This window comes from Gymnoscopelus microlampas (assembly GCF_963454915.1).
Source record: "Gymnoscopelus microlampas genome assembly, chromosome: 21".
NCBI classification, from domain to species: domain Eukaryota; kingdom Metazoa; phylum Chordata; class Actinopteri; order Myctophiformes; family Myctophidae; genus Gymnoscopelus; species Gymnoscopelus microlampas.
In genome coordinates this window covers 33,660,225-33,678,550 of record NC_139958.1, presented here as the reverse complement: position 1 = coordinate 33,678,550, position 18,326 = coordinate 33,660,225, and the positions used below count along the sequence as shown (strand labels likewise).

The 18,326-nt window shown below is 39.9% G+C and overlaps 2 protein-coding genes across 2 annotated transcripts in view; both read right to left on the bottom strand.

Annotated features, from left to right (window-relative positions):
* Positions 1–1,768: 1,768 nt before the first annotated feature.
* On the bottom strand, positions 1,769–9,804 carry LOC311037916 (coiled-coil domain-containing protein 74A-like; the record flags this gene model as incomplete). The annotated part of the gene is made up of 6 exons (XM_084047212.1): positions 1,769–1,907; positions 6,540–6,640; positions 6,773–6,932; positions 8,025–8,136; positions 8,540–8,587; positions 9,450–9,804. The coding sequence occupies 6 exons, from the start codon at positions 9,802–9,804 to the stop codon at positions 1,769–1,771; spliced, it is 915 nt and encodes a 304-aa protein (XP_083903338.1).
* A 2,868-nt stretch (positions 9,805–12,672) lies between these two features.
* ulk1b (unc-51 like autophagy activating kinase 1) overlaps positions 12,673–18,326 on the bottom strand; it is a 39,321-nt gene continuing 33,667 nt past the window's right edge. The window contains exons 26-28 of the mRNA XM_084047702.1: positions 18,024–18,181; positions 16,898–17,033; positions 12,673–16,554 (exon numbers count right to left, since the gene is read on the bottom strand). Coding sequence (XP_083903828.1) covers positions 16,499–16,554; positions 16,898–17,033; positions 18,024–18,181 — 350 coding nt within the window. The 3' untranslated portion in view covers positions 12,673–16,498. The remainder of the gene's footprint in view (positions 16,555–16,897; positions 17,034–18,023; positions 18,182–18,326) is intronic.

The following is an 18,326-nucleotide window of genomic DNA, read 5'->3' as shown; positions in this document are numbered from 1 at the left end:
GTAATAAATATAAACTGTGACACATCAGTTTGGTACTCCCAAACGTACCCATCCCATAGCACAATATACTGAAAGGCACAGGGTTACATTTAAATGCAGAGGACACTGCCTCCCAAGTAGGCCTAGAGAGAAACATCCTGAGTGTTAATTTATCTCGGAGTGTAAAAATGAACCCAGCTCTCCTGAGCATTAACACTCTGGATTTTGCTCTGTAGCCACTATAAATAGGAATTCAAATGAAAAAAACAGGACAGAAAATGCTGACTGGACACAAGGGGTGGACCAATGTGGCAGGAGAACTTCTGCTCAATGATGGAAGTAAAATATATAAAGACAGAGGTTCTGTTCCTCTGTTTGGCTGTTGAGGTTTCAGTTTCTTGGTCTCGTGCATGGGGCTGCAGCTGGTACAAACCAGCTCTCATCACTGCCACACTGCTTGAATGTTAATAGATTTGCACCCACTGGTTCTTAATGGTTAGCGTCTGCCAATTTCCCACATTCCCACAAAGGCTCAGTGATGCAACAAATTGGATGAAAACAAATGGAAGGGGGTGGGGGGGGGAGAAGAATTCTGCTGGCTTGTAAGGCTATATTCAGACATGCATGAGTCACAAGCTCAATGTATTTCATAGAGAGAGAACTACTGTGGTTTGTTTTGTAATATATTCTGGTGTATGCCACAGACTGACAATTTACTGTTGTGTGAGAGAATTGAAATGCTTAACCACTTAAGCCGTACTTTAGACTTGGGCTATTCGACAATTGCCGATTCAACGCATCATGATGTGACTCATTGAAACAGTGAATTTATTTTTACACCTATAATGACATGCCCAAATTAGGGATGCCAGGGTTACTATGGTTAACTCACATCTACAGTTTGCAGGTGAGTGATGGACAGTGTGTACACACTAGTGGTGTGATCATCCTCAAACTGAAAGCACCATGTGCTAAAAAGAAAACAAACTTTTTTCTTTAAAAAAAAAATGCTGCAGTGCAAGGTGCTTTCTTCATAGATGACTTCCCTTCAAAAATGTATGGGTCAGTACTGTAGCATCCCATGGTCAATGCTCTCTAAGTACAGTAGGTCTATACTCCTTCGCAAGCAACCCCCTCTAGTGGATGAGTATGTGAAACAACCTAAAATGAGGTGTAAGTGATATTTCTTTGTTAAAATAAGTGTTAACACTATATTCTGATAATAATCATTGCTATAGAGTGTTTGTTCAGTAATAGGGTCTCCCCGTCTCTCCAGCTTTTTAGTAAATAGGATACCACTTTTATCCATTCAGGAGAGAGAACTTATACAGTGTACAGGATAAACAAAACAAGTGACGTTGGAACTGATGAAACAAAAAAGAGCAGATGAAATTGTAGCTGGAGTAACACTATCAATCTGAAGCTGACAAATTATCTTTGTGAGGTTGTCTCAACCTGAATGCACTTGTTTGTTTTATGTCTGTTATACTTCCCCGACAGATTTTCCATCCAGTATATCAGATGGAAACCACAGTTGTATAACCATCAGGTTTCCAACTATACAACCAAAGCAAATCCCAGTTTTCCATCACGCTCCGTGCATCAGTGGTACATGTAAAGGCAAATAGGACTTTTGTTTGTGCAATCATATCTCTGTTGTTACTGTACTAGCACTGTATCTTATATCAGTGAATGCCTGTCCATTAACAATTAAGTCCCGTTTGTAATGATCATGCATTTATGGGATGAGCAGCACAGCTCATCAGGCTGTAGCTGTTGTGAACTTCTCTCAGTGCACTGCCCTTTTCAATCGGCTTCTTTGCATAGCCTGGGTCCTCTTCTGTCTGTCTGTGATGGTGGAGCCGAGACTCTGTTTAAGAGCTGGTAGGATGACCCCATCTGCCACCGCAGCATGAGATGGCCCAGACCTGTCCAAGGACAAATGGGAAAATTAGACTCAAGAGTTTTAGGAAAAACGTAAGACGTCCTGAGTGACACAAAACATACAGTAACCACTTCAGCCCTATATACATTTAGGCCATTTGAAAATAGACGATCTACAACTAGACTGGCCCCAAATGGCAACATAAGATACAAGATTATATAAGCTAAACCTTTATTGATCCCTAGAGGGAAATTCAGGTGTTAAAGCAGCAACACCAGCACAGGGGAGGTACAAGAAGGAAGAGTCAAGAACCAAATCAAGATAAATAGGAGAAAGCATAAAGATAATGAATAATGAGGTTAGATGCTGTCTGCAGTGGGGCTCTAAATGAGTGATTATGTAGCAACACATCTCATGTAAAAGAGTGAACAGGCATCAGCATTGTCTTTGCTCTGTCAAAGAATAAGTAATAATCCAGTTTTTAAGGTTTAAGGAGTTTTATACTACTCTTTTAGATGCCGATTGTTTGATCTATACATTTTAACATAGTAAAACATCTTAATTACTGGGTGTTCGGATTTGTCACTGTCACCATATTTGTGTATATCTGTCTGTCTCTTATATGTCATCATGATTTGTGTGCGTGGGGAACTCATTTGAAACAAGCTCAGTGCTTTTATGAGTCTTCCAGTTTAGTAGACCTTGTATTGTGAACTTGTACTTCCATGTACTGTTGTTCTCATGTCTTACTAAATAAAGTACATCAATCAATCAAACCAACAACGTCACCAACGAGGAGGAAATCACGGCTACCTAATTGCTTACTCGGAGGCTGATCCTTTAAAGTAGGCCAGTCTTTATATAATTGTGCCTTTAACCCATTAAAACCGGGAACGTATCTGTGTAACCACTTAAACCATTATTTTATACTTTGGCTATTCAAAAATAGTAGATATACAAGCAAGTAGTGCCGTGCTATGAGCTTGTAGATCTGCTATTTTTGAAAAATCTTGAAAATGTGTGCAAATCTTTGAATATATTTTCAAGCAAACATTTTTAACTCAAATATTTGCTTCTGGCGGTTCCTGGAACAAAATATTTTGAGATGGGGGTCCGCGGCCAAATACATATCATTTTGGGGGTCCTTGACATGAAAAAGTTTGAGAACCACTGATATAGCAACATAGGTTTTTTCAAAAAACTGTAGAAGACATTTGTAGAATCGGGCCTCAGGTCTGAGTGGGTTAAGCCTTGTTCCATGTAGGACCCGTGTATAGCACGACAAGCCTGCTTTCCACTGTGGGCTCCTGTAGTGGTGCCCATACAGTAGCAAGTAAGTAAAAGTACAAAAGTATTGGTATCAAAACATTTTACTTAAAGTAACAAAAGTAGAAAGTACTCCTAATGCAGAATGTCCCATTTAACAGGTTTCAAATGTATAAAAAACTTTTGAAGATAGCCGATCTACAAGCTCACAGCGCGTCCCATCGCAACGCGTTGTGAGCTTGTAGATCTGTTATTTTCAAATAGCCAATGTTTAGATAGGGCGAAGTCGTTAATATATGTTTTGTAATAATAATCCAAATCTACAAAGTAACTAGTAACTACAGTTGTCAAATAAATGTAGTGTAAAAGTAAAAGTACAATATTTGGTTCCGAGATGTAGTGGAGTAGAAGTAAAAGTATTGGAAATTGGAAATACTCAAGTAAAGTACAAATACCTCAAAATTGTACTTAAGTACAGTACTTGAGTAAATGTACTTAGTTACTTTCCACCACTGGTCCCGGGTTTCCACATATTAAGTTTTCATGTGTGTTTCATGGTTCAAATCTACTGCCAAGCCAATCAAACGAAGCTATGGGAAATTGAACCGGAAGAGGAAACGGGTTAGCCGCCTTCTATAAACAGTTATGCACAGAGCCTATAGTTCTGTACATGTTTCATGAACACATTACACTCCCCCTACGATGCCTGCAGACATTTCTGTCATTTCTGTCATACCTAACTAGGTGCAACTTGTAAAGATTAATGTCTCAGATTCCAGTCTCCCTGACACCAGTAGTGGAAAAAGTACTCAAATGTTTTACTTAAGTAAAAGTATCAATACTGCAATGTATAAGTACTCTGTTACAAGTAAAAGTCCGGAATTCTAAATTGACTTGAGTAAAAGTACAAAAGTATTAGTGTCAATATGTACTTAAGTACCAACAGTAAAAGTACTAAAATGTTTGAAACTAGCAGATCTACAAGCTCACAACGCGTCGCGTGATGCGACGCGTTGTGAGCTTGTAGATCGGTTATTTTCAAATAGTCTAGGTATAAAATAGGGCTGAAGTGGTTGATGTATCTTTATAGTGTAATATATGTATATCTGCAAAGTAACTAAAGTTTACAAATAATTGTAGTGGAGTAAAAGTACAATATTTGCCTCTGAGATGTAGTGGAGTAGAAGTAAAAGTACTGACAATTGGAAATACTCCGGTAAAGTAAAAGTACCTCAAAATTGTACTTAAGTACACTACTTGAGTAAATGTACTTAGTTACTTTACAACACTGCCTGACACTGAGACGTTAGTCACTCTTCAACTCATCTTGCTCTAACTTGCTCATACATTCTGAACTGTTTAAAAAGACCCAAGGCTGACACTGCTGGTACCCTGAGTTGAATGACTCGTGCTCTTAGATGTGCTTGTCCTGCAAGGGCGGAACGCAAATGGAAAAAGACAGCTTCACCAAAGCTTCACCAAAGCTCTGTGACACACAATAGTGTGCTGTACTAATTAAAGTCATACTGTGTAACGTTTTCAATTTAACAACAGTTATTTTTGATGTTTCACTGGTATATATTTCACAATAACCATTGTTTTTTCCCGCTGCCGATTTACAAGCTCACAACACGACACATCGTGGGCTTGTAGATTGCTATTTTTGACGATTGATTGCCCCGAATAGGACTGTTAGGATTCATATAGTTAGATTTAAACATGCAAATGTGCAACCCCTGCTAAAGAAACCTATCCTAGACCCCAACAACCACAACGTACAAGACCCAAGCTACCATCTCTCTAAGATTTGGGGAAAAGTTCTCCTCTTACCTGAAAACATTCAAAATGGTCTGTTTTCAAAGCTCTGCATGATAGAGAATTTGCTATGTTGAATGTACATAACATTTTTCTCTCTGTCAATTCTGGTTATTCTTCAGAATAGGGAGCTGTTATTCTTCCCCGGCCCTTGTTAAGTGTAAAATTCCCCATGGACTATAATAGGTCCCCAATAGGGTATCTTTTTATTCTCATTATACATGCCTCCCCTTGGCTCCATCTAATTGAACTGGGAACCTTACGATTCCCAAGCGGCCGCTCTACCTCCTATGCCAGTGGTTCTCAACCTGTGGGTCGGGATCCCCAGGGGGGTCCCCACAAGATTTTAGGGGGGTCCACAGATGACAGTGAAGTGACAATTTAAGGACTTTTAAGACCATTTTTAAAAAGTCATTACTGCATCAAAAAAAGCAATCAACAAATATGTACTATACTATAAATGCTGGTCAAATATTGGCCAAATTGTCAAATAATATTTTTAAAAAAAGTGAAAATAGCCGATCTACAAGCTCACAACGCCTCTCAACTATTTTCACAATATTTATCTGTTGAACCGAGTCAAACTAAATGTAATGCCTCAGTTCCTACAATTCCAAGTGCTTGTCAGGTGGGGGTCCCCATTTAAAATCTGATTATTTTGGGGGGTCCCCAGTTCAAATATGATTATTTTGGGGGGTCGCAGCTTGAAAAGGTTGAGAACCACTGTCCTATGCCACTGCCGCCCCTGTAGAGTTCCAGAGACTTGTGCAATCTATGCTAAGGCACATTGAAGGTGCTCTGGTGGTTCTTGGTGACCCAGCCAACACAATTTACAATTTAGGCATTTGGCAGACACTCTTAATCCAGAGAGATTTACAGTAAGCAAGGTAAACACAAGAGAATACATCAAATGCATAGAAATAGTAATCTAGGATCATAGGTAAACCAAGAACCTATCATCTGTCTAAACAGTATATATTAAAAAAAGAAATATGTACATTGAAACTATACAAACTATAGGATGCCAGGTCTACAAATGACCGGGCATCTGTCTACATAACATACAATCTAAATTACATTGGAATCTTTGCATAAGCCTGCAAGCTCGTCAAGGCTAGGGCATGTGCTACGGCAAGTGCTACGAGCTAGAGTCTTCAGATTACGGCAGAAGTTTGGGAGTGAGTCTGCAGTTCTAACTGAAATGGGGAGATCATTCCACAGTTTGGGAGCCAGAAGGGAGAAGAGTCTGGGACGTGTGGAGCGCTGTCCCAGATGTTTTAGGGAAGATTTTGTCGGGTCAACTTGAATGTGAGAATACCCAAAGAGCGAGTGATATCAACCATGTTACCAGAGCTTTAATCAAATGGAAGACTGATTAGCGTTTCAAACAATTCACTTAATATAACAGAAATAGACAATTATATACATACGTTTTCTTTGGAAGGGACTGGAGTGCAAGTTGGGGGAACTTCTCTACCTCTGACACTTTACTGTAAGGGATAGAAAAATTAATTATTTACCACATCATCTGTAGTAGTATCTTAAATGATAGACTTGGCGAATGGGTGTCAGGTTTAAAAATCGGCACAACTACCGGGAGCCATCAGCGAGGTAGGCCTTGGTAAGGATGTAGTTTTCTGGGGTGATTTTCTTGTTGAATACAATGTCTCTCAGCAATGCCTTCACACGTATAATCTACAGTGGAGAGATCCATTATTACTGCAGTCACTATCTTGACATTTAACTACTATTTTATCTGCCTTATAAAGACTATCATCACATGATTAATGTTTTGCATTTCAACAAATTCTAAGAACGTGTGCTTACTTCTTGAGACTGCATGCTGTTGGCGTTGTATAGCTGTCTAACGATGACTTCACACTCCTGTAGAGTGGGTGCACGAGGTGGGTGAGCAGGGCTGCTGTGAATTCGGAGAGGTTGCAACGAGGTAATGAGGCCCCCGCTCAGCGCTGGCACACAGTCCTGTCTGGAAGATCCGAGGTTTTCACTGCATTCTCCTATGCTTCTCCCAGGTGGTCGATACGATATCGATTGGGGAGGAGCACACATATATACTGCTGTTTAGTTCAATGAACAAAGCCTCTTGTCTACACTCAATCCCAATCTGACAGCTGGTACTGTAGTGTCCCATGAGGCTTCATTTATTTTACAACTTAACCACTTAGACCCTATATACCTTGTTGACCAGAGCCCCCCAGGGATCTAGGCCCCTTCCTTTTTTTCCTTCAACACCAAGGGCCATATTTTCGCCGGTGCGTTACCCATTATTCCTAAACTTCTTTGCCATTTTTTACGATTTCTGAAAACATTTTCAAATAGTTCAACTAGCTGATCTACATCAACACGTTGTGAGCTTGCAGATCGGCTATTTAAACTATTTGAAAATGTTTTTAAAAATAGTAAAAAATGGCAAAGAGGTTTAGAGATAATGGGTAACGCTCCGGCGAAAATAGGACCCCAAATCCTTTGCCGAAAATAGTCGATCTACAAGCTCACAATGTGTCATGCTGGAACGTGTCGTGCGCTTGTAGACAATTTTCACCAAATGTTCGTCCCAGAATAGTGATACTTGGTTCAATATGGTTAAACAATAGTAATACATTTTTGTATTTGCAAATTTGGAGGTCAAAGTTGACACGAAACATTTCACACTTGGGTCCTGGGCTGTCCATGAATATGTTAAATAACCCAGGCTGTAACCACACATACACAGTAACTCAAGTAACGATTCACACACACAAATAAAACGGGATGATGTTGATTATAGACGAATCCACAGAACGGCTGCCGCTCTGTACAGCGACACCGCAGCTACTGTATGGCAGCGCAGTGCCAGCACTCATGTGGATTGTATAATAGTTGCCTCATTTACTCATTTAGCAGCAGAGGAAAGCTTGCTTGAGCTAAATGTTTGTGTACCATGTGTGTCATTGTATCTATAAATACATAGCAATATTATAACTGAGACACTTTGCCAAATCATCAATTTACAGTGCATGCTGCTGTGTTTGTTGTTGTTGCTAGAAAGCTGACTGCAGATTACAGGACAGAAACCCACCTAAGTCCCTGGTCCTGTGAGCTCCGTGTATCCTGTAGAGCTTGCTCCAGGTAGAAACCTCTGTGGGCCTCAATTGTGGGTGGTCTAATTCCTCGCCGACTAAGTGTCAATACTAAAGAGGAAGAAAATACATATTAAGATAGGCTGAGACTTTTTTTTTTATCATTCAATTAAAGATAAAAGAAAATCCTTGCTGACAAGGTTTCATGTAGATCTTGGGGTTGAGAAGAGCAAAAACTATTTTAAAGAGGCTGTCTCTCTGTGTGTTCACAAATGTGTCCACCAGAGTGTGCTGAAAACCACAAAACAAACTGAAACATAGACATGTGGCTCACTGTGCACACCTAGGTTTCTTCATTTGCCTAGTATTACAGCAAGCTGGATCATAGCCACTCATTCTACCAAGATCTGGACCTGAGCCCAAAAGTGATACAAAAGAATAATCCCCATCAGACTAGCACCCACGCCAAATCATGCAACCAAGGTAAGGGCCCACTATCGGGATTAGAGTTTACCTTTTCTGCTCGACTTGGGGGGATCCATGATCAGTTTATACTGCAGCTCTGCAACATTAAAGTTAAGACAATTTTCAGCACGACACCTTCAGGAGGCACATGAGCAACAGCCAACATCTCTTGTTACACAGCCCAAGTAAACAACCCCAATGTGCTGTATGCATGTGACAGTGAGGGGGACACATGACCCATGGACATCAGGACTGAGGAATCTCTTGGCGGGTGGTCAGATGTGGAGGTGATGTGGAACCGCTTGTGTCCTGCTGCCTGTAGGTGAAGCGATACAGGATCTCTGCTCACCCCCCCACGCAGAAACCACTCACCATCCATTTTCCTCATTTAAAAACCCATGCAACCACTGGGCCTAGATTGAGTGTCTCTCCCTTGTCAACACCCCATCCTCAGTCAGGCAGGCCTTTGTGAATGTGTCATGGACTTTAATTAATTAGAAACAGTCGGAACAGTGATATGGATTCAGAGAAATCACATTTCGGTCAAGTGGTAACCAATTTTGATGAAGTGCAAGTGTATCTATCTTGTAGTTGTATATAAAAAGAAAGTGTGTGCATGTCCCTCACATTTGTAAACCTCTCTGTACAATGCCAAATGCCAATGCCATGCTGCAGTTAGAGCCAATCTGTTATAAGTTAATTAACCAACAAGCATTTTTTGTGAGTAATTAAGAAAGGAATACTTTTACCAATACCAAAAGGGGACATTTTCAGACATAGATTTACATACAGACTCAGACACAGATTCATACACATAGCATAGGCTGCCTCATATATCCAGATAGATACACAAAGCCTACATAGATTTGCATTATACAACTAGACTTGTCCATGCAGACATCGATTTACATAGATTTACACATATAGCCTAGACATAATAAATAGATTTCCCCACTAGCCTTTATTCTCCCGTCTGAGGTCATCGATTTCCGCATGGAGCTTCTCAAGAGTCTCCTTGTGTTGCTGCTGCAAGAACGTGATATTATTCCGGAGCGATGCGACGCGGGTGTCCATGTCTCTGATGTGAGATGATGATGAGACCCCACTGTCCTTAGGGGGAGGAGGAGGAGGAGGAGGACCGGGGCCGGACAGAGCCAGAGGCCGCAGGGTAGGAGGACCACCGGGACCATCGGCCAGACGCTGCAGGTGTCTGGCCGGTAAAGGTCGCGGAGGAGGAGCACAGTGCTTGTCCAGACGCCCGACTCTTGACCAGTGTGGCAGGTTCCTCACCGGTGGAAGGTTGTGGCTGGACATCGTAGCCTTTTGCCAGTGGTGGAAAAAAGTACTCAAATGTTTTACTTAAGTAAAAGTATCAATACTGCAATGTAGAAGTAGGCTACTCTGTTGCAAGTAACAGTCCGGAATTCAAAATTGACTTGAGTAAAACGTGCAAAAGTATTGGTATCAAAATGTACTTAAAGTACCAAAAGTAAAAGTACCGAATGTTTGAAAATACAGATCTACAAGCTCACAACGCGTGGCCATGCGATGTGTTGTGAGCTTCTAGATCTGCTATTTTCAAATAGCCTATAGGTATAAAATAGGGTTAAAGTGGTTAATGTATGTTTTATAATGTAATCATTTATATCTGAGTGCAAAGTAACTAGTAACTAAAGTTTTCAAATAATTGTAGTGGAGTAAAAGTACAATACTTGCCTCTGAGGTGTAGTGGAGTAAAAGCAAATAAGTATAGACAATTGGAAATAGGCCTACTCCAGTAAAGTAAAAGTATACCTCAGGGTTGTACTTAAGTACAGTACTTGAGTAAATGTACTCAGCTACTTTACACCAACCACTGACTGCTTTACCACCCCACCATGGCTATCGACGGGCTTCAGCTTGTCGGGGGACCCGATCGAGCAGGTTCGGTCGGCGTTCGACACTATTCTAGAAGTCCCGACCATCATCTACAACGGGTTGTCGGCAAGAGACGCTTTCCTTCGGCCTTCCATAGTAGAGAGAGCTGCCTTTATAAAACGACTTGTTTTGCATCTGCAGACGTTGCAAAGCACATGCAACTTGTTGCCACTAAACGCCACATTTTACAAAGCACTGTACATAAATCGATCTAAACAATATGTAACGGAACTATGGAGCAACAATGTTGCGGATCAGCGGACATTTGGTTGAAAAAGTCCACTGTGGGCTAACAGGCTAACGCCAAAGGATTCATGTTCACTTATACAGACATGCGCTCCTCCACAATGCACACACGGTTGCCCCTGACAACGGACTCTCCAGTTCCACACTGGGAGCGCAACTCAACCTGAACCTTTCAGAGGTGTAAAGTAACTAAGTACATAATATATATACAAAAATATACAGAATGTTCCATTTTACAAGTTTAAATGTGTGCCTACTCTAAATATATATATATAATTTTTTTGAAAATAGTAGATCTGCAAACTCACAGCGAAAGTAATGAAGTACATTTACTGTACTGTACAATTTTGAGGTATTTTCTACTTTTAAATCTAAGTTTCTCTGGATGACAGCGTCTGCTAAATGCCTAAATAGTCGTTAATATTGAAGCAATTTAAATCGTGTTTTAATATCTTCTCATGCACCTTTTAAAGAAGCATCATTCCAATCCATATACAACGCAGACATTGTTTGTCTTGATTAATTGAACACATGGGACCACAATGGAAACAAATCCTTTTTGTGTTATTGTACAACTGTACCTTTTTTGCAAACTGTTAAACCTTCGGGGTCGAGACACCCGCCCTTGAACTTTTAGGATGGTGTTAATGTTGGAAATTTGTGTACAAGAGTCAGGTAGTCAAGTATTGTAGTAAATTATTATGGGCAGGAGGTGGCGGTGTTGCACACATTACGCCTAATGGTGTTGGGCAAATTGCATTGATTCTAAGGCACTGAATGGAGTTGAATACTTCAGTAACCATCTGATCAGGTCATTCCATAAGATGGGTGCAATATGTTATTTATTTTTTAAATAAAGCAACCTATTAGATATTGCACCACTTAAAACACTTTAAACTTCCCAGAAAACATGTTTTCCCACCTCAGGAATATTGTCTCCATTCAATTCTGACAGGAGACATCTGATCTGCCCAACAACGTTGAAGCATACAAACATTTGACCGTTTCTATAGAGAGAAGCATCTGTGTCATTTTTTAATTTGAGCTAAAAAGCATTATTTTACACTTTGGATATTCAAAAATAGCAGATCTACAAGCTCATAGGTGCCGCTCTATGAGCTTGTAGATCTGCTATTTTTGAGAAATCGTGAAAACTTGTGAAAATCTTTGAATATATATATTTTTTCAAGCGAACATTTGTAACTCAAATTTCACATTTTGCTTCTGGAGGTCCCTGGAACACCACATTTTGAGATGGGGGGTCCGTGGCAAAATACATATACATTTAGGGGTCCTTGACATGAAAGAGTAGAACCACTGACATTGTAACATATATATATTTCTTAAACTGTTTAAAGGATTTAGAAGACATTTTGTAGAGTCGGCCTCGGGTCTTAATGGGTTAAACTGTGTTTGCTCATGCACTTTTGTAAAGTATGTATTTCTGATGAATTGAGTACAATGTAAACAAGCCCCTGTGGCTTTTAGTTATCATTTTAGCATAACATTTCACTATACTACCTGTACTGTTAACAATTGTGTTAAAAGTATAGCTTGAGCCCTGTGGGCCGCCTGGGTGAGGCTAGCCTTTTCTATGTTGAACACAAGGCAGGCACTTGGACCCTAGTTACAATCCAGGTATAACCGGTTGTACCAAATTACATTTTAAAGTTCAAAGCAGTGTGATGTTTTCTTGGTTAAATAAGTGTTAAATAGCTATGTATTCCCATAGCAATAATTATTTTATGTTACGGTATGTTTATTTTATTTGACATCACAATCACATTGGATGAACCAGTGTTATAGCATTTTCAACAACTGTCCACAGGAGGCTTTTCTAAATAGAGTAACAGTAATCCAAACCCAATCAAGTAAAACAATATGTAGTACATTTGTATTTGTATTGTATTTGATTTCTGAAATCAAATATAAATTAGATTTCCGGAGGGGGGGGGGGGGGGGGGGGGTTACCAGGCTACGCTGCAGCTGCACTGGCAGGCAAATACACAACAACATATATCAATTTTTAATTTTATTCATGTCGCAAGTCTCAAACAATAGGCTACATTACACACAAACACTGAGATAGTGTGCATTTCAAACAAACATTAGGGGCCATTAAAACACCTTTGCAACAGACATTATGGAAGGTCAGCAGAAGGTCTACTCTTATTTGGAAAGGTGTTATCTGGTATGGGGATATTCTCTCCATGCTTGCTGTATCATATATACAACAATATAGCAATAACTTAATTACAATATTTACAAATGGTATTGAGAAAGTAAGGTAAAAATGCAAAACAAACATTCAGATAACATATACTCTTGGCAAAAGACCAACATTTAATTTAATTTAACAATCTTTGTGGGAGTGCCCGCAGGAGCAGCCGAAATTTCCATAACATAAAATTCACAAATATGTTTTTACTGTCACTTTGCGCTGCAATTTCTTAACTGATTGCACAGCTTCTTTATGTCGCCTTGGCTGCGACACCTGCGTAATGTCAATTTGCATGACCGCTAATAATGCATGATTGTATTAAGGAACAATGAAAAGTGTCATATGCATCAGCTTAAAAGGTGAGGTCATCATTGCTTGCTACCTGACTAAACATTAAAATCCTCAGTGTTCATTAAGAGTGTAAAAATTGCCCCTTCTGGGTCCATTTGGTTCCATCTGTACACTCTTCGGAGTTAAATTAACAAAGTATTTCACTGTGTATCTTGAGGGGCTCCCACTACTACACACAGCAAGAGTGAAGAGAGAGGGAATGTGGGTCCATCGATAAAGGAATGCATACAAACAAACAAAATATACACAACATAATGATCCATGTCAATGCAAAATTCTAAGTACATTTCAGAGTAAAATGTATCTCTGCAGAAAAAAAGGCCACAAAGCATTTTATGAAGTAATTAAACTATTCAGAGACCATCTTCACCATGGAAAATCTACCCTGCCTTCATTCCGTTCTGCCCATTTGCCACTCTGGTTCTACTTTCCTGACGTCAAGCCAACTCGGTATCTTGTTCCCTAAGCATACACTCATTTACTACCTTGAAAAAGGTTAAAATGGACCAAAGATAATATAATAAAGGCTACTACTACTACCCTTGTAACGAAGGAAATAGGTTGAATGTCCACTTAAGATAAAAAGGAGGAAATTGGGCCAAAAGGTGGTGAGTTACATCAGAGTAGCTCCTGCTTTTCAGTGAAAGAGTTAATATATCATTGCTGTCGTTCAGAAAGCTCTTCTCTCCATATTTTAACTTTTTATGTTTTTCTTTTTTGTAAATGAATTCCCTACTCGTTATACTACAGTGTCAGACAAAAGTAGCCAAAATAGCCGATCTACAAGCTCAAAACGCGCCACATCTCCATTTCTTAATTTGAATCCTGAAAAGTAACACTTTTGGGCGAGAATGAGGTTTCCAACCAACAACAACGATAAATATATATATATATATTATATAAAAGTAAGGCTATAACAGGAAACTCAGGTAGCATTCACAGCTCAGTATAGCAGTCAGTCTTAATTCAATTTACGGAGCAAATAACATCACCATAAACCATCAATACTTCACACAAAAATTCCACACACATGCACACATACATACAAGCTTCTTTCTTAAAGCAGCCCAGTAGAAGTTGACCCTCACCACTGGTCCACAGTCCACTGGAAGGTCAAGGCTGGTTCAGGAAGGTGATGGGATGATTGATTTGTGGTTAGTGTCAACATCTACTAACTAGATTAACTAAATTGGGCCAAGAGTCCAAAACAAGAGACGCTGCTTTTCAAAATCCAACCCACTCAATCAAAAGCTACTCTGAAATTAAACACTTCAAGCTCAACACAACACTTTTTTTTCGGTGTACACATTTAGCTTTTTCTCTTTTTTTTGCCATCTCCTCAAAAACTCTTCATGCAGTTCTATGTCAACATTCCCATATCAGCTTTTGATTATGGGAGGAAATCTCAAAATAATCTAAGCTATTCAAATAATAGCTACAAAACAACCTGAACATGTGCAGCTTGTTCCTCAAGATCATTCTATACAGTACTTCAACGTAGTGCAAAAACGTGTATTCAGGCGTTAGCCTTAGCCCAGACCATGCACTTCTAAGCCCCGGGATCGGCCTCTGTTGGCTGCTTCTCTCCCGTTGAACAGCCTTACATTCAAAACTCATTATGCCTGCTTTTCTCCCCCATTACCGATGGTTTAACTATGAAAAACTGAAAAACTATGTCTGTAACAGTAGAATATAGGCTGCCATAGATTGATCTAAAGAATGTCACTCAGGTAATCTGCAAGACATTCCTTCAGCATGTTGACCATTGATCATGTTAGGGCTGTCCCCTCATGGTTCATTAATCGGTTGGTTTGATCTTATTCGACCAAGACTTTGTTGGTTAATTAGTCATTTTTTATGCTTTTTTCAAAGCACATCTCCTAAACTCGTAAAGTCTACTCTAGGCCAATAGCCTGTAGCCCATTGTGAAATCAACCTTAGAATGTTAAGTTCTCAGATTTGCCAACCTGAAACGGCTGGCCTCTGCATGACTGTATGCAGCAAATACAATTTCCCAGATTCCATTGAAGCAACGAATAGCTTAGTCGACAAATTCCTATGACTATAACTACAACAAATTCCTAGTCAACTAAGAAGTTATTTAGTCGAGGACAGCCCTAGATCATGTATTTGAAACCATTGTGGCTTAGAAGCTATACTTAAAAAAATAAGTTGGTTTTGCTATGACTACAACCTTGGCAGCCAAGCATTAAACATGTCGGTCAATTATGTCCTGGACCCATGTCTGCGTTAATGACTATCCTGCAACCAATTAGGAAAAGCTCTACAGCAGAACGGTGTCCTGTCTCCATACATCTGCTTCTATGCACTCGTACCCCTAAGAGTGACACTGTCTTTGATATGGCAAATATAGCATCAATAAAATGTCAATGGTAAAGACAGGTAAAGGGAATAGCTTCCACAAAAGCACCTCAACATAACTTGATTCATGGGGTAGAAAATAAATAAAATGAAACCAATTTCATTGTTTTAGTAACTTAGACCACAGACTTAATATTACTGGTTGTATACTATTGTGGTCATATTTAGTCCCACTGTTACTTTCCCTTAAGCTAATGAAACCTACGTAAACACTAAATCCAGGTATCGTACAGAGATACCTTTAATGAGCCGGATGCCTGATGGATCCATGTCAAATCCTTGCTGTCAAATTCTGAGTGATTTGCGTGTATATAATGCCATCGTAAAACACACCTGTGTGTGTGTAATTGTGTTTGATGGTGTATATCTAACTACTTGGCTATGGTTGCCCCTGTATGCGTTTGCGTCCAGCGAGGGGAAATCGATGCGAAACTCCCTTGCAAAAACACAAAACAAAAAAATAGTCCATCAGTCCGAGGATACAGACATCCTTTCACAACACAATTGCTCCATATCCATCATTGGTCCCTGCCAAAGAGTTGGGGGCAGTTACAGGCACTGTCCACGTCCTGAATCCAGACAGACCGTAGGCCCTTTCGAGAATGCAAACCCCAGAGGCCAACTGGTGTGTCATTGGAAAAGAAAAATCTAAGCTTTGGATTGGTGGAGATGATGACGTATGCTAGAGGTTAGGCTGAAAGGAGCTGAGTGAGGTACAGATTACTTGAGAGTAATCTGAACCTTTTTGTGTGCGGTGTCAACTGGTTCCTTTGATTTGGCTTATGTTGTCACAAAAAATATAGCCTTATACTTGTTGATAATTGAGCAGTATACGTTACGGCTATCATAAACCCAAGGTTAGTGTAATTGCAGACTTCAGATGTGGAACCCTCAAACGCAGAGTCCTGACTGCAAAGCAGTGAGGCGACGCTCAATACACTCCTTACCTGCAGAAACAGAGAGAGAGAAAGAGCGAGAGAGAAGGATTTGTGTAAAAATCAACAAACTTGAAAGCAAAGCAATGTCATGAATTAATTAATTACAATTATTCACTGGTGCGTCACATTCATGTAAAATATTTGCAAGGAACTGGCCATGCTCACTGGCCACATTCATATAAGAATAATAGCAATATATACATTTTCAAAAGCCGAATTCCTGCGTCCTTTAGTCTACACAAAACACCAGGTAATGCTTGATTTATACTTTGTCATGGGACGGTGTTGCGCAACAAATGTAGCAGATCTACAAGCTCACAACGTGTCACATTCAAGTGACAGAGAGACTCACATCTGCTAATGCTGAGAATGTCCTCCTGCTCAGTGAGAAGCAGGGACAGGCCTTCCATCAGTAACAAAGCTTTATGGTAGCGCAGCACAGATGCTGCCCCCTGGTGGAACATTTCATCCAGCGCAGCAGCCTGAACCTGAAAAGACACAGAAGACATTTAAAATACTGTACATCAGAATGCACCCAGAACATCAGGAGGATTGAGTGTCGCTCAAATATTTTCCTTCACTTTCCAGTGCCTTGGATGTCTGCGAAGTGATTCATGTACAAATAATGGAGTGAGATATTTAACTGGAGTAGAGCCACTCAATCTTCCTATGGCTTTACCCCTGGGGGGGTTCTAAATCTTTTTCATACCAGGACCTCAATTTATGGGCTACCCCACACTTGATTTATAGTGCAATTTCAAAGATGAAATTATGCAAATTTCGTTATGACTGTGACAGGAATAATGAACTTTTTGAGTCCATCAGAGTTAAAAGGATCACTGGCTAATAAGTCTTATATGCCTTAATACATTATAATTGCCCTATTAATTAACCATTTCTAAAATAAATACAATATTTAAAGTGGTTTTAATTTTAGTTATAGAGGGCAATTATAAGGTATTAAGGCATATTGTTGCTGTCCGGCAGAAACCAACTTCATTTTTTTCCATAAATCAGTGCTATTGAACACACTTTACTTTTGAACCAAAAAGTATTAAAAAGCGCTTCTGACAAAACCAGCTAACCCCATTGGATCCTCAAACTTTCTGCTAAACCAGATAAGTTAGCTGGTTTTGCTGACTCCAGGCTCCACCCCCTTTTGACCTCCAACCTCATTGTGAGCTTGGAGGTCCATTCAGCTGCTCTTATCAATGAAGAACAAAACCTCATAACTCCACTTTTTGTTTTGTTTTTGTCATTTCCTGAAAACTTTACATTTTAGAGTTGGTTTCTGCCGGAGAGCAGAGATATACGGCTTGTTAGCCAGGGATCCTTTTAAATTCAGGGTCGGAGCCTGCAAATTGATTGCATCATCTTGGGCTAACTTTCATTGGCTTTAATATACCTTTTAAATTGTATTTGAATCTTCATCAAATATTCGTGTATTATCATCCTTTAGTGTGTCCTTGCTGGCTTACCATCTGCACGGTGTGGCTGAACAGCAGCCTCTCAGCAGTGATGGAGGTAATGTGGTCCATCAGACGATGCTTCCTGGAGAAGAAGCGCTCCAACCGGGCGTTCAGCGAACGACAGGACGAAACACTCGACTTGTACATCTCGTTCAGCTTCTTGACCACTGTGAACAGACAGAGGAGACGACTCTTAATACGGAAGAAGGTTGACGTGTGTTCCGTTCATGCGAAACACGCATCCATGTTTCATGTGGGTATCAGATGAATAAGGGTCCCTGTACGTGTACACAACTCAAGATGCTCTGGACA